The sequence below is a fragment of the Lissotriton vulgaris genome, chromosome 11, assembly GCF_964263255.1.
Source record: "Lissotriton vulgaris chromosome 11, aLisVul1.2, whole genome shotgun sequence".
NCBI lineage: Eukaryota > Metazoa > Chordata > Amphibia > Caudata > Salamandridae > Lissotriton > Lissotriton vulgaris.
This window is the reverse complement of record NC_141699.1, coordinates 1,070,159,677-1,070,182,141: the sequence shown is the minus strand read 5'-3', so window position 1 is coordinate 1,070,182,141 and position 22,465 is coordinate 1,070,159,677. Positions and strand designations below refer to the sequence as shown.

At 48.6% G+C, this 22,465-nt stretch overlaps 1 protein-coding gene across 4 annotated transcripts in view; it reads left to right on the top strand.

Moving 5' to 3' along the window:
* DVL3 (dishevelled segment polarity protein 3) overlaps nucleotides 1-22,465 on the top strand; it is a 393,303-nt gene that overhangs the window by 276,915 nt on the left and 93,923 nt on the right. Inside the window, exon 1 of one of the 4 annotated variants that reach the window (XM_086944464.1) lies at nucleotides 2,341-2,638. The exons of the other annotated variants lie outside the window; for them this stretch is intronic. Coding sequence (XP_086800590.1) covers nucleotides 2,470-2,638 — 169 coding nt within the window. The 5' untranslated portion in view covers nucleotides 2,341-2,469. Of the gene's footprint in view, nucleotides 1-2,340; nucleotides 2,639-22,465 lie in introns of those variants that run through there. 4 annotated transcript variants of the gene reach the window in all.

The window sequence follows — 22,465 nt, the reverse complement described above, 5'->3', positions numbered from 1 at the left end:
CCCCCCTAGCTGACACTCTGGGTTAGAGGTAGGGAGGGAAAAGAGTGTCCCCGAAGTAGTACGTGCAACGTCCGGAGCGGCAAAGAGGCCTAAACAATGGCGAGGGGGAAGATATACCCCCTCTCCCTGCCTGCCGCCCCGGACGCGCGTCACCGACCCGCCCACCTCCAGCCGGGCAACGCCTGCCCTGGGGAGGAGTGGCTGACCATAGTAAGGGACGGGGGCAGCCCTCTGAGACTAAGGGCCCGCCCTCCTGATGACAACAGGGTGGCCTCGGGCAGGCACATTTCCCGGGGCAGAACCTCCAGTCGCCTATAGATGGCTGCACTGTTCACGCTGTTCCCGCTGCCCTGCAGAGGGTGGCCTGGCCTGTGCCCCGCTCACCCCTCACCTGCGGCTGGGAGAGCCCTGCCCCTCCACGCGCTGCCAGCCACTGCCGCCGGGCACGGGCTGGAGTGGCAGTGCCCGTCACCGGGAGTGCATCCTAGTTTTGCTTCTGTTGTGGTGCAGACGTGTCATGCTATAGGCGTGGATGGATGCCAGGGCCCCCACATGGTGACGGTGCCCGCTGTGCACGTGCTGCCGTGCAGGGCGCTGTCTCGCCTCCAAATTATGTCTTCTCTTCGTTCCCAGTAGTTTTACTTCCTCAGATGACTTTCCATCTGAGACTGCTTTTGCTCCCTGCACAGCCGAGACTGCGCGTGCCTTCTGCCTGCCCGGGTCGTGTACAGCAGATGCCCTCTCGTGCCAGTGCCCAGTGAAGGTCGGGCGACCCTGGGAGGCCCACTGCAGCAGGTGGTGTGCCCCCAGTCTTGATAGACCGCTGGGTTGTGTGTCTTAAGGTGTCGGTTCACCTGAAACGGCAGGGAGGTCTAAAGTGCCCCCCCCCCCCCCTGTGGGTCCAGACCCGGTCAGGCGTCCCTCCTCTGCCTGTGAAGCTGGTGTTTACATGACTGCATGTCTCTTCCGTGGAGGCGTCAGTCCGGCTGAGACAGCATGCACCTGGGAGGAGCCTGTCGGGCTGGGGCGGCAGCAGCCAGTCACGGGGCCTGGGCTTCAGTGCCCCGCCCCTGCCAGTTGCCCAGTGAGGACTGGTGTATGTCCCTGGCTCGATTAAATAAAGCTGGAAGGCTGTCTCGGTGAGACTGCGGGCACCTGTGCGCACCTGGCAGGGGCAGGAGTGGGCAGCGATACGAGGGCGTGTTCCAGTTACCAGTGGAGGCTGGTCTGTTGTTCCCAGTTGCCCAGCGACCCTCCCCCTGCCGCTCTGGGAGGCGGGACTGCCCTGGGGTGCCACCGAGCAGTGAGGCGGCAGTGTCAGGAGGACGGGGCTACAGGAGAGCTGTGCCCTGCACACGATGCCCTAACCCCTACCCATGAAGCGGCGTGCCAGCCTGGGGCTTTGGACTGCACGGGGGCACCGAGCCCGCGGGTACCGTGGCACCCCCAGAGAGGGGCAGAGGGACTCGGGCGTGTGAGCCCTTACACTTCCCGGCAGCAAGTCGTGTCTGTGTGACCCTGAGCACCCGGTCGTGCCCGCGTCGAGCCTGTGCCAGCCGAGCTGGGCATGCCGCTCAGACTCTGATGCCCTCTCAACACACGCTCGAGTGGTTTTGCCGCGCTGACGTCAGAAGCACACCTGTGCATGGAATGGTCTCCGCCGGTGGGGGCTTTGGAGGGCATCTTTAGAAACCTTGGGTAGTGCCACCCATCACCTCACCTCGAGAGCGAAAGGATCCCGGGCACTGCCACCTGGCCACCCTGCGGCTGCAGTGGGGAGTGGAGGATAGCCACTCTGAGCTATCCCAGACTGGAGAAGAAAGTGGGGGTCTGCCAGGCGCTGCCACTCTGAGCTATCCAAGACTGGAGAAGAGAGTGGGGGGCTGCCAGGCACTGCCCGCTGAGCCACCCGAGACTGGAGAAGAGAGTGGGGGGCTGCCAGCTGAGTTGCCCAAGACTGGAGAAGCGGGTTGAGGGTGTGCCAGGCACTGCCCGATGAACAACCCAAGATTGGAGAAGAGAGTGGGGGTCTGACAGGCACTGCCCAAGACTGCAGAAGAGAGTGGGGGTCTGCCAGGCACTGCCCGCTGAGCTACTCAAGACTGGAGAAGAGAGTGGGGTATCTGCCAGGCGCTGCCAGCTGGAAAAGCGGGCACGCGGGGGTCTGTGGCAGAAAGTGGAGTCACCCCTCGCCACTCTTTCTTGCTCTCCACACATTCAGGGCGATGCCCGACTCCTGGCTTCCTTACTTCCCAAGGAGGCCTCAGAAGAAATCTTGCGCACACCCCCCTGGTCTCCTGCCGGTGCGTGCCCGCTGGTGCCCTTCGAGGCCTCCAAGGCGCCTTCAGGCGGCATCTCCTGGACTCTTAACGTGACTGGGTAGAGGCATTGGGGGACCCCCGGCGCCCCGAGGCCCTCACTTCACCTCTAAACCTCTCCTCTACCCCCTATGGGTGACGCGCCTCCACAATGGTGGTGGTGTTGTGCTTCGGCAACCGGAACAGGACCCCGCCAGCACCCCCGGGGGCCCGGACGGAACGAGGGACCAGCCCCCGGAATGAGAACAGTGTGCACCCCGCCCGGGGCCCCCAGCAGGCCGCGCACGGCTACACGGAGGCGGAGAGCCCCGCCCGCCACTGTAAGTAGAGGAGAGATGCTGCCCGCCCCAGGGCCCTGCGTCTAGGCGCTATCACCTTTCAGCCCTCGTGGGAACTCCAGGGGCCCCAGCAAGCCACCATGACACTTGATTATGGCGTGGCTACTGAATGCTTTCGGTCTGGGTCCCTGGAAGGGCCTGTGGTGTTTATTTCTTGCCTCTTATGTATTTTCTGTTGAGGGGGTAAGTGGTGTTGGTCTGTTATGTTTTTTTTCTGGGGACGCTACCATCTCAGAAGGGCACTGTAAGAGGTGCACGACGTTACCTATCGTCATTATGTAATGCATGGGGCCTCGCCTACTTCTTCTAGCCCTGCATATGCATCTGGGGCCATTTCATACCTTTGGTGCCCCCCCGTGGGAGTAGGTTCATTACCCATCTCTGGGCCACATGAGGGCGTGCTCCGTGCCCCGCTTCTCATGGGCACTGGACGGTGGTGGCTATTACCCCCTCTCCTGGGCACTCTCGTGGGGGTGAAGGCGTTGCCCTGTAATGCGAGGAATGCTTGCAAAAAGTCAATCCACTGCCGGTCACGCGCCTTTAGGCCTCTCTCTGGCTCTGGAGGGAGGCACAGCCATCCATCGCCTGTTTCTTCTTTCAGTGGACAAGGGGTCAAGATCTAACTTGTCGTGTTTTTGTCTTTTGCTCACAACGAGGAATCCTCTTGTCTCTCTTTAGCATTATAAGGACATTGGAGTATTATCAGGGCCCCTGGAATTATGCGATTGTGCGGCCCTGGCGATTTTTGCATAATTATAGATTTGCCTCATAATCTGCAGATTTAACAGGAAAAGTTGTTTGTAGCTCAAACGGTTCAAAAGTTACTAAACCTGCAGCTACACACGTTGCCGTGTGGAAGGCCCTTTGTAAAGCTGAACTGGTCACCTTTCTGTTGCTTATTGCTATAGTATAGTTGGATGTTAAACTGGCACTAATGCGCTGCAACCAATGCCCATATAGTGTTACCAAGTTTCAAAATTGTTAAATAATGAAGCAATACTAGCACAAAATGTGCCGCATTATGCCACATAATTTTCCCTTTCTTGCTGCATAATTTACTCAACCCTGCCCCATAATTTGGCCCTCTCTTGCGCATAATTCCAGCGGCCCTGGGTATTACCCGCCCGTCTCTCCTCTGCATTAATAGATGATTAGGGTGTTGTTTCTCTCTCGTGCCCCCCAGTCGCACGTTATGGTGGTGCCTCTTCTGTAAGGGGGGGTGCGGGGAGGGGGGGGGGGGTGAAAGGCTGCCACTGGTCTGCCTCTTATATTTCCTTTTCACTTCTTATCCCCCCCAGGCTCCATGTTGCCACCCTCCACCCCCCAATATTCCCAATAATGTGGTGTCCGATTTAGTACCAGCCTGCCTGCTCACAGCATGGGGAGCTTTTACATGTCTAGATCACCTATCCCTCCACTATCCTTTCCAATAAAAATTAACAGACTAACATGTTCACTTCTCAAATTCCATATTCAACTATACTAATTCACCACTAATCCTTTATGGGTTCCAGAGTGGCGTGCTACTCGCCAGAAAAGCGCTTCAACACCCATCAGGGGTAACAAATGCTATATGAATGCAAATCTTTCTTCCCCTTTTATCCCTCCGCTTTCCTTCTCACTCCAAATAACTGACTAATATCCACCACTCAAATTACTTCATATTTCACCATAATAATTCACCACTAATCCTTTATGGGCTTCCTGAATAGTGTGCGTCAACACCCCATCAGGGGTAACACGCGCTATATAAATACACACCTTTGTCCTCCTCTACCCTTCTGCTATCATTCCAAAGCCAAATAACTGACTAACCTATTCACCACTTAACCCCTTCCATGCTGATGACGAGCTGGGCTCGTCATGGCGTAGCCTCCTCGCACGCTGATGACGAGCCCAGCTCGTCACGTAAAGTGCGTTTTCGCAAATGCCAGCGTGCGAGCGGAATTCCGCTAGCGCGCATGGTGTTAAAATGTACTTGCATGTTTCCCTATACTAATTCAACACTAATCCTCTATGGGTCCCGATGTAGCGTGCTACTTGCCGAAAAAGCGCTTTGACGCCTCGTCGGGGGTAGTAAGCGCTATATAAATGCAATTACAATACAATACCCTGGCCTTCGTAGGACTGAATCTTCAATTCCCTGCCAGCCCCTGATTCTGGCACCTGTGGGGGTGTCCTGGCTTCTGTGGCTCCTCCCACCAGCCCCTGTTGTGAGCTCAAGGCTGACACTGGTTGGGTTGGCCATGCTCTGAAAGAGACCTTTGGAGTGACTTTAGATGTCTTGGGCCGGGAGCGGGAACCTGCCTATGCCCTGCTGGTGTTTATTTGGCTTTCTCACTACACTACCACGTGTCTCAAGAGCGACACTGTCTTGATATAAATCGCCTTTTTGAGTGCAACATGAGCTGTGTTTAAAATGTTCTCGATTTAAAACATTTTCATTTAAAGACCAGGAAAATCATGTGCTTATTGCTATGATGTGTATATTTCTATAGCTAGGAAAACACTTCACATTTTCTGCAATTCACTCAAATGCTTGCATATGCGGCAACACAACCATTGGCAACCAATAGATCTGGCGTTGGCTGCGTGCCTTTTGGCTTTCTCGGTGTTTGTTTTGCTATAGTTTTTGTTGAACGTTATCATTGGGGGAGCTGCGGGCCCTCGGCAGTATTAAAAATATTTTAAAAAAATGCCTAAAAGCACAAATACGTTTTGATATCCGAAAACACACTTCTACATAGTAGTTCCTGGCACTGAACCGAACTCATGTATGTGAGGATGCAAGAGAAGAAAGCTGCCACTGACAGGGAGGCCAGCCAATGGCTGAAGGGGCCTCAGACTCCCTGTCCCACAGTGGATATTGTAACAGTTTCGATCTACCCGGTATGTTCTTGTGCTAAATAGAGTTAAACTACTGGTTCGTGTGTTTAATTTGTGGCAATATTTCAGCAGCCGCCACTTTTTTCAATGCTTTTACAGAATATGAGTGAAGATGGGGTTAGAGGGTGAGTTTGGATTGAGAAAGTGGCTGTGGGTGAGTGCCCAGGCTGGACGGCTGATTGAAATGGTGGAAATGGAGGAGAGGGCAGTAGGAGGATGAGAGAGAGGGCAGTAGGAGGAGAGGGGCGAGCATCAGTGTGTTCAAAAACCTGCACTCCAGCTGGCTGACTGCAAAGGACTGCAACATAAGTGAGTTTTTTCGGTTTGTGTCATGTGTGCCTGTACCACACACTGACCACATGAAGCTGTTTTGAGCTTGTCACTCACGCCTGCCCTGTGACTGTCTCTTAATCCGCCGTCTGTAATAATTCATCACCTGTCCCCTCATTCCATCCCATGCACCCACCTGCAGCTTACATCGACCAATATAATATCACCCAAGTGTCCCCTCTCAGGGGTCATATCCTTGTTTCTCTGTCTGCCCCTCACACTAGTCCCTATAAAAGGATCAGTACGTGCCTGCCTCCCTCACAGACCTCTTGAATGGTCTGTTACCTGCCTGGCTCTCACACCGGCCCTTTTGAGAGCCAGCATCTTACCTGTCCCTCATACCTGTGTCTGTAATGCATCATCACCTGTCTGTCCCCTCACACTCTCTCTTAACACAGGTTTTTTTTTTGCCTGCTCCCCACACTGCTGCCTGTAATGCTCTCACTGATTGTAGGCCTCTTAGACTGGCCCTTACAGTCATGTTGTAATCAACCTCCCCTTCCTCCCGTCCTCTCCCTTGTTGCCTCTGTATGGCTGCCTCTCACTGGTCTCTATAATGGCCCATATAATGGTGTCTGTCCTCCCATTGGTCCATCTGGTGGTGTGACCTCTGACCTGCTTCTCTCAGCAGCTCACAATAAATATGACATTTCCAATCTCTCTGACACACCAGACCATGTCGTGGGTCGTAACCTGGCCGTCAGTCTCACTGGTCCATATAATGGTCTCATTTCCTATTTTCCCTCACACGGCCATAGAAAAAAGTCATTATCTCTTGATGCTCACAACAACCCATGGGAATGTATGTGCCATTACCGGTCTGTCCCTCTCACTGGCCTATTTAATGTGTAATTACCTGCCCGTCCTTCTTGCTCCAGCCCATTTGGAGGTATCATTGTGTCTCTTTCTCACTCGTCCATATGACTGTGTGCTTGTCCCTCTCATTGGCCCATGCAATGATGTCACTTCTTCATCCATCACACTGCTAAACGCTGCGTATGATTCCACTTTAGCCATACCTCGAAGGCCATTACGCACGACACGGAAACACTTCCCGCATAGGATCAAAACAAAGACAACATCCTTCCAACCATGCCCCATACATGGTGTAGCCTACTACTCATGAAGGCAAGGGCTTCAGAACCACAGATAGAGACAGTAAGGTCTATATAAAGGCTGCAGTACATTGGTGGTCTGCCCCTTTTGCTGCCCTACTGTATGTCGTTCCTCGTCTACCCTTTTTGCCGTCCTTTATAAAGGTGGTATCCCTGGACTGCTCATAATTGAAGAGAAAACCTCTAGGCAACTTTCGGTCTATCACAACTTTCAGACCTAACCACACACAACCATGATATTAAGGACTCTGTGTACACAATAAGTCATTCAAAATTCATTTATATAATACAGAATTCTTTTTAATCATTCTAGAACCTACCTCATCAGTTTCCTAGTACGAACATATGACTTCATCTCAACATAACTAACCGAGTACAAACTGCAATGGACAAACGTTAACGTGTTAACAAAAATCAAAGAAAGGGTGGGACTGATATATTTTCAAAAGACTCTTTACATCCAAGAAATAGAAGTAAAGCAGGTGGCCACGTGATGGTTCTTCTGCCCAGGCTGGCTCGTATTGTAGTGTCATTAGCTTCCCATCCCTCACATGGGACATATAATAGCATTAACTGTGCCTTGAGTGCCAACTGTGCCAACAGCCCCTAGAGTGGAGTTGTTACCTGCTCTGCCTGCTCTGTACTAAGTTTGCCCTCACCCCTCTTACATCCCATCCAGCAGTGTAAGGGTGTCGCGTACTTTGCATCTGGGCTTTCTTTTCTTCTGTAAACTGGTTGGTCAAGTTTTGGGCTGCTGCTGGGAAGTGCTCTTTCAGAAACAGTTGAATGGGGAAATGAGAAGAGAGGTGGGGTGCCACAGAGAAAGAAACCCTTGGGATTATTCAAAAGTAGGGCACCACTGGGTGACCTGCGTTTGACGAGTTTCGCCCCTTCTTGAATGCACCATTTATGCCCTTCATCCTTCTCTGCGGGCATTCTTCCATTGAATGGCTGCCCAGCCAGTCTGTGTTCGTAAACGTGCCCAGCGAGTCAAGTGTGTCCAGTGCCTGGGCTGCTGAAGAAAGGATGGCTTTAGTTAATCAAGAAGAATCCCTTACTACCAAAATGCCAAACCCTGGTCTGCTTCAGGGAAAAGTAGCTTAACATTTCTGTAAATTGAAAAATCATGTGATGGAGTCACTGGCAGAACAGGAGTGGGAGAACGATTGTATGTGGTATAACATCACTTCCACAAAACCCTGAGCTACTGTTGACAGTCTGATCTGGGTTAAAATGCTTACTGAGCTATTACATGGCTCTCTGACTGGTAGCGCCCTGAAATAGGTCCTGGAGGAATGAAGGCAACAACCAGCACAGTGCAATACAAGCAATGAACTGAAACTGAGCTCAGATCGGCATAACATGTATGCGTCTCAAGCTGCAAATAGATTGAGGTTAAAAATAGCAGCAATCAAGATACAATAAACTTAACATCTGAAGCTGATTAAAATGTATAACAAGTCAACAAATATCCTAACATTCCTCAAAGCGGATCCTATTTTAGAGAGACTGAGACCAAGCGGTTCACCCAGCTTCCAGTGCATCTTTTCAGGCTGTCGATAAAGGGTTGGCCAAGGGGAAGTGGATACCGTCAAAGTTAAAATAAGTTGGGGCACTTTATTGAGTCAGTGGGAGCCGATCAATGATTGAAATGGGTTCCGCTGCCTCGAATTGACGTACGGACTGTTCTTGATGAAGGTAACTCGCTGAGATGACTGAGTAAGTGGGAAGGGTGCTACTGGGAGCCAGTGTAGGCTGGCCTTAGGAGGTTACTTCAGTTGGTTCTCTCAATGATGATCTTTTAGGTATTGTTTTCACGCGAATAGTGTTGAAGCAAGCTTGTTATATCCGAACTGGATGTACACGAGTACTCCATGAAGTAATTTCAAAAAGGCATGGATCGATAGCCGTTCCAGACTTTCGAGCCAGCTTTACAACTTTTAAGTTTTTATTGAACCTAGATGGACAATAGTAAAGTCCACCACAACAACCAAACACGTCCTTTTTAGGGCTTTGACACACCTGTCCTCTTTTTTTTGTTGTTACAGAGTTTTATATAGCGCAAACTTGCCCCGAAGGTATCTGTATCAGAGCGCTTTACACGAGCACCAGTTGCATTACATGAGGACACATTCATTTTGTTTTTGTTAGGCACGGGGAGATTAAGTGATTTGCCCAGAATCGCAGGATGTTTTGCGTCCTTGCCGGGACTCTCTGATCCCCAGATTTGAAGTTGACCGCCCTAGCCAGTAAGCCAACTCCTCTCCCTCTGACTGACAGCTAGTTCCATTATTCTGATAATAAAGGGAAAGGTCCTACTACCCTCAATATAGTTTGAGGTTTTTTTTCTTCTTCATAGCCCCATGAAACCGTTCCGGGTGTACAAGCGCTTCACAAAAGTCTTTTAACATAACATGACTGAAAACAATCTTCAGTATTGTAAGTTTCTAAGCTAGAGGTTAATGTAACAGAACTATTCTTTGAAGTGGCTCAAAGTTTGCTATTGTACTGGAAAATACTTAACCATAATTGTTGCAGTTTAAGGCCCAATAGATCTAATGTCAACCTCCTACAATGAACATACCCTTTCACTTTTTCAAGAGCGTTCCATATAGACAACCTCAGAATACAAGTGTTCCTGTGCAACTAGAAAACTAGAGTAAAACCAAGATGGCTTACTCGCTCTAAAAGTGCCTTCCACAAAAACACTTCTAAACCTAGACAGATTGTGTGAAAAGCCAGGTTTTCAGTTTCTTTTTAAAAGTGGGAAGGTCACAAGTTAGGTGCATATCCCTCGGGAGCTTGTTCCAGTTGAGTGGCCTCAAGTCAGAAAAGGATCTGCCGCCGGTTCTAAGCCGGTGGATACGAGGAACTTTCGCCAAATGTGCCGAAGCGGAGCGCAATGCGCGAGCAGGGATGTAATCAGGAATCCTCTCTTTTTTTTAATTAAATACATTTTTTTAAATGAAAACACACCAACCAAAGACCGGTACATACAAAATATAGTCACCGTACAAAATACCCTCTCCAGTACATACATGCGTTTTCACATAGTGCCATTCATCCTATCGCGGAATGGGGGTAATGAATCCTCTCTCTTAAGGTAGCCATCTTCTGAACCATGCACAGCTTTATGCATTAAAACCGTGGCCGTGATTGTATCCTGTATAGATCACCGTTGGTGCATACATGTATTACTGGTAAGACAGCACAGTAACATAATCTACCTTTCAGAAAAATGTCCTTGTACATTTTGAGCATACTTCTGGTTGCACTGAAGCTTGAGGCGATGCCTACAGGATTGTCACTCCTAAGGAGTACAGCCCATTTTCAGCTTTAAAAAGATGTTGGTTGAAGCAAAAACCTTTGATAATCACCCTTTGGCATTAGCAACCCCCCTGCAGTTTATGCCTGATCTTTACAGTGACTTGTAAACAGATATTGCCTGAACATCTTTAAAGACTGGCCTTTGGAAAAGTATTCACTCCTGATGGTCTTCAGAAGATTCTTTCTTGGCAACACCTGGCGGCTAAAACCTGAACACCCTCCCTCTGCACCTCAGAGCCTCTTCGTCACTCCAGCAGTTCAGGAAGGACCTCAAGACCTGCATGCTCAACCAATAGAAACAGGCAGCATGACTCAGCAGCACGATCCCACAGCGCATTGAGGTCCACATGGGTGAAGCGCTGTACAACTTCTGATGGATTGAACAACGTCCTACCCTTGGGCTTTCCTCCTTCTCTTTTTAAGTGTCGTCCTTCATTCTAGGATACACCTGAAAAATGAACTCTGAATTCTATTTGAATGCCTTATGGAAAGGAAACGTGCAGCAGGCCCTTTTCTAGGTCTTAAAGCTGGATTAGTAATGAACTGGGTTGATTTCACAAAGTTATTATTAACCAGTATTCTGCCATTACCTTTCATACAGTTCTGTACAACATAGTCAGGCCTAGGAATAGTCTCACCTGAGCCTGGGATCTATGATGAGTATATTTTAGACTGGAAAGGATTTATTAGTTTGGTTAGCTCTTTTGAGTGCCTAAAATATTTTGGTTCAATCATCAATCAGACATTTATAAAGCATGGCAATTCACATGCTAATGTCTCTAGGCATTGGTTAGGTGTTAAAGGTGGTTTTCTCAAGGGGTATGAAGCAGTGGGTCTATGGTGTGTATAACCATTTATTTGCATCGGGCAGTAAAGTAGGGCCCTCCCCTCTCTCTATGGTGCATGCTTTGCAGTCAACATGCCATCGTTTTTGGACAACATGTGCCTTAACCTAAAGCTATTAGTATATAAAACAAGGGGACCCGTAAAGGTAGCGAGGGACCTCGGGTAATTGGTAAGTTTAAGGCTAACAAAGGTCCTAAGCTTTGTGGATGTAACGCGAAATAATAAGCACAGACTTTAAATAAGGACTGTGTGTCTTTTACTCCAGTGTCCAGCCGGACAAGGAGGTATTTATTTCAAAGGTTTTAGTGAATATATACAGGATTAGGAAGTGGAGCAAGCCACAAATAACTGGGCACAAGCCTGTACCAAGTCAAGGAGAAAAGAAGAGACAATACATGGGAAGAAAGAATAACAGGCAAACAAGTTGGAGAAAAACGGTGGCTTACAATACAATGAAATTTTACGTAAGCTCAAACCGACAGTGACTGCAACACATATTACAAAATTGAAAGGGAAGCAGTGCTGCACAAACTGTCGACGTTACATTTCGATCCCTGTCTCCAAAATTAAATTGGGATCATCTTCAGGACTACAATGAACATTTTGCCTGACTGCATTTTTAACAAGCCTAAGCACTGGATAATAGTGCGGTCACGGCGTGCGGTGGTTCAGGTGGAGGGAGGCATCAATCCATCTGGGGCGCCTAGCAGTTAGCGTAGGGCGGCCTCCCGGTTCAAAGTAGATATATCAATTCCGGTCCAGACACTGTGGAGTGACCTTGGCAATAGTGCATTTACTGCTGGCGTGGTGGGATTTTTTGATGATGGCCGCGCGCACTGGTGCGAACCAGTTCCTCGCGTTCCGCGATGGAAACGCTGTCGGGTGGTGAGTGGGTCCCGTCTGGTGAGCCGGATGGCTGGTGTGTCATTTACACACCAGCCATCTGGCTCACCAGACGGGACCCACTCGCCGCCCGACAGCGTTTCCATCGCGGAACGCGAGGAACTGGTTCGCACCATTGCGCGCGGGGGGACAATGGCGGCTGCTTTTTTTTGTATTTCCACGCTGAGTGCTGCACCCGCTTTAAGGATACCACGATCAGTTTCATTTTTATTTATTTTTTTTACTTTGATATTGAGCATGGCGCCTGCTTGAGGGACACCGCATTCGGTTTCATTTTTTTTTTTAACTTCAATAATGAGCGCAGCGCCCGCTTCAGGGACACCACGCTCTGCAATACAATAGGTATTGCTTTTGAAAAACTTTGAACTCTTGGTATTGTAAATAACAATGCCTTTTAATTTTGTATAAAAAGGCATTGCCATTTACAATGCCAAGAGTTCAAAAACTTGCAATTGCAGGACCTATTGCATTGTAAATGCTTGTTAACTTGGAGTCCCTTTTCAGTACTTCCACTTGATTAGGCCTACTCTCTGGCTGTAGATGGTTGATGATTCGTTTGATGTAGTCCTAGAGTCTGCTTCTCAGGACACCAGGCTTTCTGTTCCTTTTCTCCCCCTACATTCTCATAGTAGTGATTGCCCCGGCCCTAGGTGAGCTTTTGATTGTGGATGTCCCGATGCAGTGCGCCTTTCAAACCATCCTACCAATTGCACAGTGCAGTGGTAGCGTGCCTCTGTGCAGTTCCCTTCAGGGCTTTAAATCTGCTTGGCCATACTTCTGCTTAAGAAAGGGCCAACTGTCCATCAAGCTGTCATTCTAGCCCTCAACCCCTTTTGTCTCTGAGATACTTGATTTCCTGGTTTTCAGTTGGATTCCAGTGTGCCTTACCTTAAACAACCTACAATCAACCTTGAGTTAGCTTTTTATCTACTCTGCCTTAGGTATCCCTCACTCGTGTCCTGCTTTTCTTACCCCTGGTCACTTCAGATCAATAAGAAAAGACATTATTGTTCGATTATAGAATATATCGGCCCACGCAGTGCTATATAAATGAATAACACTGAAGTACAGGATATGTATTTTACCTCACTAGAACCCACTCTCTTCTGTCTTCATCCATCTCACCCTCTCCCCGGTGTTAGTTGCCCAACCACAGGAGATGCTTGTCTCCCGTCAGTGTGCCTGTTCTCTCTCATATCGCTGCTTCATATTCTCCAGCTCCTCACTTTCCGTGTATTCGGTCTTAAGTGTATGTTTTCCCCCAGAAGCTTGGTGGCGTGCCCCTCCCGTTCACCCTGTTCATCACCTTCCTTTGTGGCTTCATCTCTTGTTTTACCTTCTGTTGAAGACTCTGTGCTGACGACTCTTGGATTTTCCTGTCTTTCCCATCCCTTAAACCCTACTCAGCAGCTCCCATCCCACACCTGTGACTAACTCATTGCAATTAAGCATCGGCTGACCCTCTAATCTGACATGAAAAATTCACCAGATGCTAAAATAATGTACTTTTCGTCCTGCTATGCCCCGCTTGCCTAATAACTGCATTCACCCAATACCTTAACATCCTCTTCTTTCTGCCACGACCCTTGATGTTCAGTTCTGCTTCGCATAAGGCGGATGGTGTTTTTTAAACTTCCTTTGCCAGGGCAGCCTGGTTTGAACTGGTCATTATTTGGAAAATGTCATCTGCCATCCAGTTTCATAGAGTGAGATCCTGGTAAAGCAGACTGGCTATTGTGACCGACCACTTGACAGTGCCCTGCAGCATTTCGCCTTCACCTGGTCGAAATCATCAGCTTCACCGCCCAAGCACTTTTTATCCTCTCCATACATACACAGACACTCTTTCTACTCCTTAGGTGGTTGGCTGTTCTCAGCATTTGACCCTGGTCTTTAAAAGAGTTTATGGAGCCTCACCACCCTCTCTATCTCTCCCAGAGTCTCTCCAGTTACGTGGTCTTCCCGAGCATTGCAAACTACTATCATCTCCCACCTGTCTGTCCCCAGATCACACTGCACCCAACTCGCTGCAGGGCAGATGAACTTGCGCAGTCCTTGATAATACATCTACTGCTTTGTCAATTTTGTCACAATCCTTCCCAGTTAGCTTTACCACTTGTGTGTGTTACCACTTCACTATCTTTTATCTAATTTTTTCTTGTTACTATCGCCAACATTTCTGTCCAAATAACTATGGGCTTGATTACGGTTGTGGTGGTCCAACTGCCGGGCAGTCTTTGTGGCGGTCAGGAGAACGCTGCCAAGCCAGCAGCATCCTGACCACCGCATTACTAGTAACCCGCTGGGCCGGCGGCGCGGTGGTGGCGCTTTTGAGGTGGTAGCATACTTAGACTCAGTGTGTGCCTGAAGGCAACACCGCCGCACTGCAGCGCCTGCACTGTCGTGCGCGCACTGTTGTCAGGCACCTTGTCGTGCACGGCACACAGCATGCGCACAACAGTGCAGGCATAGGGGGGGCACAGCATGTGCCCACAGCCACAATACCCAATGGGCAAAAGCACATGGGTGCCCTGTTTAGGCCCCTTCCATGCCTTTCCGCTGACCTTTTCAGGGCAGTGTCCCCACCATGAAAAGGTCGGCGGAATTGCAACTCGTATTTGGCACGGCAATGCCAGCATCCGCCTCCAACCCCCACTTTTGCCACCACTGCTGCCATGGGATCCAGGATCCTGCCAGTTGCGGTGGTCTTTTGGCAGTTCGAGTGCCATGTTCTTAATCGGGCAAACACCGCTGCGGACGCCATGGCGGTCCCCGGACCGACAAACTCATAATCAGCCCCTGGATCTCTTCCTCAAGGTCCTGGGTTTAGACTTTTTTTCTTGCCTCTATCATCGTCCATAAAACTTAGTCACCACAAAGTAAAAGGCCTGTTCATTCAGAATGTCCCACACTGCTGCTAAACCACCCTACCCACACCACTCCATACTTCAACCCCCCCTTTCAAGAAGCAGGGTTGCACAAGATATGGGGGCTCCCCTGCATATTGTGGTTTGGGGCTCCTGACACTCGGGTATCTTGCAAATATTCACAGGCTTTGAGTTGAGTTGGGGCCAACACTGCACCTCAGGGGCTTGCGTTACATCCCTTGGTCAGCCAGTTTAAAGGCGTAACCGCCTTCCTATAGTATTGCACTTAAAACTCTGCAGAAGATCCTACAAATGTTTCTGAAACTTCCTAACAGTCCCCCTTGTCTTCTCCACATAACGATTAATATTTTTTTCAATTACTGATCGCACTTCAAATCGTCCCTTCGACCTAGAACTAAACTGTATTGTCTTGTTGGGCTTATATAGTGCTTCATACAGTGCTCCATTCCTTGGCTGAGGTCTCAAGCGCTCTAATGTGGATCCTTCGTGTACTTTCAGAGTGCATTGTGGAACAGGATGTTGGTTGTAGTCAGTGCTTTATATGGAAATATAAAAGTGTAGGTACTCACAATGTAGAGTACATGTTTGCTCCTGAGAAGTGCTGGTACAATCCCATTAAATTTATTGTAGAAGTGCTAAGAAGAGCATGTACGCTCCCATTAAATGTATTGCAGCAGTGCTGGGAATTGCAATACTTTCACTTTCAGGTTAAAGAAGTACAGGTACTCAGTCCCGGCCAGTACCTGCCCAATTAAAGCACTAGTGGTAAGCCCTACATGGGGCGTGTTGAGTCAGGCCTATGAGGTTTGGGGATGAGCTGGATACGTTGGGAGACTGCACGACGCACATCCGGTCTCAAGGAACCACGTGGGGCTATGTGGTTGTGCATGCAGATAAGAACTTTTTATTCAGGTTTTAAATATAAATTGTTAATCAAGATCGTGGAAAAAAGTCGGGGGGTTTCATGCTGCAGGAAACTGAAGATGGTTGCGAGCTAACCTTCTTCTTCCTGGGGCTGAGATTCCAGCAGTGTGAGGTTTATTGCAGGAAGTGGCAGACACGCCACGTCATGTCACGCACGTACGTCAGGCACGTAGGGCCAATTGGGAGCAGAGGGCTTCAGCGTGCGTGCTCTGCAGTGTGCATTCCTCGGTCTACTGCAGCCTCCAGGGCACGCAGGCCTTTAGCTTATGTGTACTGGACTGCACTGGGGATGGGGCCGCACTGACAGCCTCCTATAAATTATGTCATAGTTCATCTAGAGTTTGAAATGCACTTTAAAAAAAACCTTTTACCTGTGACCCTGAGTGCAGTGGGTGTTTAGGGTCCTTAGGGGTGGGTACAGAGATGCAGGGGCGGCCTTAGGCATGTGCAAGCGGTGCACCTGCACAGGGCCACCAAACCCCAGGGTCCACCATGCCAATATATATCCGTAATATAATAATCCTCTGAAGATGGATACATATTTGCGTGGCGGCCCCTGGCAGGGATTTGGCAGCCTCCGGCTCTGTTCCACTTCCAAACACCCTGACCCCTCCTCTTCACGGGCCTCCGCACTCCGCCCCGCCCAGACCCCCCTCTTCCGGGGCCCCCTACCTATGCTCCCTGCCCAGGGCCGCCATGAGCCTAGAGCCGCCCCTGAGAGATGGCTTTGTTTTTAGGTAAATGCACATAAAATATACGCTATAAATTAAGAAAAAAAAATCAGATTTAAAATGATGGTGGGAAACATTCTTTTAGGTTATGGTGCTCAGTTGGTTAATGGGATCACAGCAGAAGCCTGTGTCTTTACCCAGACAGTCACAGAGCTGAATCGTGGTTGGTGCACTGGGGAATAGTGACTTGTGTATTTACAGGTGCTTCGAGACCCCAGCCTGTGACTAAAAGCACAGTGAATATGCAACTCATTATTTGAAAAACTGTATTACATGCCATTTATTTATAAAGTTTTATATAGCGCGTGCTGTGCTTCCTTTATACTTCACAGAGGGACATGTGGTAGTGATTACACTAGATATATTTTTATTAATGTGGTGTGTTGTTTACTGTTTATCGTTTTTTTTTTTACAATTGCTGTGTACATATCATGTTTGTTCTCTCTTCCAACCTATTGTTTAGTGGTAAGTAAATCCCCACGCGTGTTCTTTCCCTCATATTACTGCATGTATAATGTGTCATGCTATTCATTATGCATAATCAGCTTTGATCACTGTAAAGGGCTCTGATATCCGCAAGGATCTTGTTCGCGCTCTATAAAACCTTCAAAATAAATAAATAAATAAATACAAGAAAGAATGCTGCAAAATTTACAAAGTGATTTACGCCCACATTGCAAGTCAGGTGGAGTGGAATTACCTCATCGATTCCGCTCCACCTGATTTGAAGTGGGCCAGATTTTCCACACACACTGTTTTTCCAGGTGTAGGAGAACAAGACCCTACTTTACCATGTGGTTACTCTTTATAGTCAAATCACATGAAGCTTAGGCTGCAACAGCAAGCCCACAATGCTCCCCACTACCAGAAACAACTTTCCTTCCCTCAATCTTGCTACAGCCAGCGGTCCTCGCATATATTCACCACCTTCTCAGAGCAGGTAGTAAACATATGTGTTAAACTCCCATTGATTTGGAATTCTTTGTGGTATTACGGAGCGGAAAAAAATACGATTATTTTTGCCTACTAAAAACACCTGTATGATCAGTTTCTCTGATCACACTGTAAGACAAATGTGGAATGTTAATGTGTTTTTTCTCTGGGATAGTGACTGTCTAGAGGCAGTGCACCCGCACGCCGCTTGTGTAGGCATTGCTGTGCCCTGCCTCTTCAAAGTAGTGTAGTTTGGAAGCAAAATGCTTATGATCCCTTATGTAAACAAATTGGCACACAATGTGGTCATATATCATCACTTTAGTTGATCATATATGACAATATATGAGCTTGAGTGTGCCATATACAAAACTCAGTAGCCAGCACGTTTTATTCCATCGTAACTTCTTCAGGACTACAATTAATATATAAAATAGGTATTAAATATACACAGAGGGGCCTAGAATTTTAAATCCATTACATAATAAAAGAATATATACAGGACTGTGCCCACCAGCAGCGCATTCTTTGTGTTCAGAAGTTTGAAAGAATACTTGTATTCTTTGCGTGCTCGAACACCCTTTGACACAATGTTATTTCAAGGCAACTCCCTGTTTTGCCTGTTCCTTCCGCCTTGTGGCTTCTTGCATGAATGTACTTATCTCGTGTGAGAACTGCTGTAGAGGGAGGTGCGAACAACAACCATTTTATTTTGATTTAGGTTAGAACAGATTTCTGACAGAGTAAACAACAGGTGGTAATATTGCCAAATAATTGCCACTGACCTATTCAATCTCAGGAGGGATGGAAGATGCGTTGGGAATCAAACCTGTAGCTTGCCTGTCCCATTTCCCAAAACCAAGCGTGTTAACCCACTAAGCTTAATTTTTTTAGGCCTGCATGTGTGTGCGGCCTCAAACAAGGATATGTTTTAACTTCTCGATGAGCGGACAGAAGACGTACCTTTGGTGAACAGTAAGGGAGACGTTTCTTTCTGAAGATGTAATTACAAATATTTCATGGACTCACTGTCATTTCAAAGAAAGAGTTGGCAAAAATGATTGTTGTCCCCTTGACAGTGGATGAGATTCAACTAGACATTGGCTCCCTTCATTCGGGTAAGGCCCTGGGCCCCAATGGAATACCTATTGAGTGGTTTAAAACTATGTCAGAATCCTTGGGTATACCCCTTATTCAGATGTATGAGGAATGTAGGTTGAAGGGAATGTTGCCGCCGGACCAACGGATGGCGACTATTGTAGCCATCCCGAAACCGGGTAAACCCCCCAGTAACTGCTCATCATATAGACCCATCTCCCTTCTGAACCCAGAGGCCAAAATTATAGCTAAAGTGTTGGCAAATAGACTCTTGCCGTGCTTAACTCAATTGATTCACCCAGACCAATCCGGCTTCATGCCGCATCGGATTACGGCCCTAAACCTTCGCAGGGTGCATGGGGTTGTGGCGAGACTCTCACTACTGCGGGAGCCAGCTGCGATCCTCTCACTAGACGCCAAGATGGCGTTCGGCATGGTGGAGTGGAACTATCTCTTTGCAGTGCTCGGACGTATGGGCTTTGGTCCGGTGTTTATCTCCTGGATACGTATGCTCTACAAAGACCCCGTAGCCAGAGTGGTAGCTAATGGCCATATTTCTAGAACCATACATCTAGGACGTGGCACGAGACAGGGATGTCCGCTTTCGCCCCTCCTTTTTGCTCTGGTTCTGGAACCGCTGGCGGTTACTATTCGCACCACGCAGCTCCTGAAGGGGATCCAATGGACTCCGCAATGGGAGGATAGAGTGTCCCTATACGCGGACGACATGTTGATATACCTCACTGACCTGGAAGACAGCCTTCCTAACCTCCTGGCTCTCTGTAATGCACATGGGCGAGTCTCGGGCTACACCATCAACTGGGCGAAGTCGACAATTTTCGAGCTCCAAGGGCCACTTCCGCCACTCCCGGACTCCTGTCCGCTGGAGGTAGCGCCCACTTCCTTTAAGTATTTGGGGATCCATATTACCCGAGACGAGGCAGAGTTCGCACGGCTTAACTTGCAGCCTCCCTTTCTCCGACTCCGTAATTATGTGCAACATTGGAAGGAACTCCCATTGACACTACTGGGAAGGGCAGCACTCTTTAAAATGATGGCCCTGCCGCGCTTCTTGTATGTTCTTGAAAATGCTCCACGTTTGATACCGGATAGCTTCCTCCAAAAGATAACGGCACAGATCACGGGCCTGCTCTGGGGGAACCGGCCAGCCCGGATCTCGCACATAAAGTTGAATAGGAGTTGGTACGACGGGGGCATCGCGTTGCCCAACGTACGTCTGTACTACTGGGCGGCCCAGCTTAAGATCCTCAATCAGTGGATACACGCCCCGCAAGAGGATCCAGCGTTCAAAGCAGATAGGGCACAACTGGGCACGAACAGTTTGTTGGCCCCACTGTACCACCGTGGTATTGCGGCGAAACTCATTGGGCCCACGAGCCACACTGTTCGTCTGTGGTACAAGGCGCAAGCAAAACTGAAGTGGGATGGGACCATTACAAAACTTACACCTCTATGGGACACGAAAGCATTGGGACATTTACGACGCACTAAGGGCTTCACCCAGTGGGATAACATCGGGATCTCAACGGTGGGGGACCTATGGACGAGGGAGGGGGTGATTCCTTTTGCAACCCTACAGGAACAGTATGAACTGGGGGATAATGAGCTATACAGATATATACAGGTTAGACACGCCCTACAAGCGGTAATCCCACCAGACACATCCCCACCAGAATCATCTCCACTACAGGACCGCCTGCTCACGGACTTCCTACAGGAAGGGGCGACCTCGATGACTTACCGCAAATTGATTAATAACATGCCTGACCCACTAGAGAAGCTGAAAGACAGATGGACGACGGATGTCGGAGATTTAGATGAATCTGACTGGAACGCGGCCATGGCGTCCCCTCGTGAGGCAGGCATATCCTCCAAATTCCACCTGGTGCAGTTAAAGATTCTGCATAGGATATACTACACTCGCACGACACTACACAGACTGCACAGGGCGGATCATCCCTATTGTCTCAGGGGCTGCGGGGCAGAGGGCACGTTTATACACACGTTATGGGAATGCCCGTTGATTGTTGGCTATTGGCAACGGGTTCTACGTACCATAGCCCAGGCACTAAACACCTCACTCACCTTGGACCCGCGGATGTGTCTGCTGAATGTTTGGGGGCCTACTGACCTTACCTTTTATGCACGGGCGTGGACCACAATAGGGCTGGTCACGGCCAAACGAGACATAGCACAGAAATGGGGGTCGGCTGATCTCCCCACACTGGCTCAATGGGTCCGAAACATGGACATGCTCATGCTGACTGAAAGAGCAGTATACAAATTACGGGATAATCCGCGTAAATGGAATGGGGTCTGGCAGCCCTGGAATTCCTATAGGGGGGACATATGTGAGCCACTGGATGAGGAAGATCTTGAGGGTTCTGAGGATGAAGAAGAACACTGATTGGGAATGGGGTTGGTTGCTGGGCAACGCATGTGGGAGTGGGATGGTTTTGTGTTGGGTGTTTGCTGAGGAGGGGATGGGGTGGGGCTTAGGGTATGGGAATGTCTGATTGGTCCCTTTTATGACGAATATGTTGCTAGATGCTATCGAAGCTACCTCAATGACATGCCGATTCATGTGTGCAGTTTTTCTAGTTTATGTTCACTGTTCTCTAAAAAACACAAAACGCAAATTGTAATTTTTACGGTGTAATTATACTCCCTGTTCATCGGATCCCTTTGAATGATGACATCGATACACGATCAGTGGGGATTCATAATACGTACCGTTTCACATTTACCTTGTGTTATGAATAGGCCCTACGAATGTAAGCTTTTATGTGACTGATGATGATGATACTATTTGTATTTTGCAACAAAAAAAAATTTTTTTTAAAAAAAATGATTGTTGTCTTGAAATAACTTTGGGAAAACTGATTTTAAATTGCTCTGGATTAGAATCTGTAGAAGCTTCTTTTTAGTTGTCAAACCACTCATTCTTTTAAAGTAAACATCTTTGTCAGTAGCCTACAAACATTGCACAATCCACTAGAACATGTTTGTTGTAATCATATCAGTTTTGAATAAAATGGTAACCATGCACAATTTATCTCAATTTTCTTGTATTGGCTTTAAGGATCGGCCCACCTCAGGCTCACCTCCACTGGTTTATCTATTGGCCCCCTTTGAAGTTTGGTTCTAGTTGCCCCCGAGCGACTTTTATCAATCAATCAATCAATCAATCAATCATGACTTGTAAAGCGCAGCTAATAACAGATGAGGGTATCCAGACACTAAGGATCTTGCTGTGGAGGCTTAGTCAAACAGCCAGGTCTTGAGACCTTTCCTGAATTCCAGTAGTGAGGGTGAAGTCAGGGGTGAAGAGGGACGTCACTTCAGGATTTGGGTGCAGGATAGGAGATGAAACAACCTCCCCTGTGACTTCAACGTATGTGAGCGAGATGGAAGGCCGCGGAGCAAAGTTGTTTGAAGGGTTGGTGACATTTATGGCAGTGGTTGATGTATGCTGGTCCTTTGGTGTGCAGGGCTTTGTATGTGTGGATCAGTACCTTGAAGTGACATCTGACATGGCTGTACGTGACTCTGTCGCTGGCCGTGAAAAATAGGGTTGAGTGTGTGTCCTGTGATGTGCATGGAGTCTCTGACTAGTTGGGCGAGGCGGAGGATGTTCATGCTTTAGAGGAGGATGGCGGTGTTGGTATTGACAGGGTCACTGAGGTGAAAATTGAGGTCTCCGAGGAGGATGTAATGCTTAGTCAATGGGGAGCGGTGCGATGAAAACTGAGATGGCATCGCAGAAGCTGGGACAAGATTGTGGAGGTCTGTAGGCAAGCGTACCTC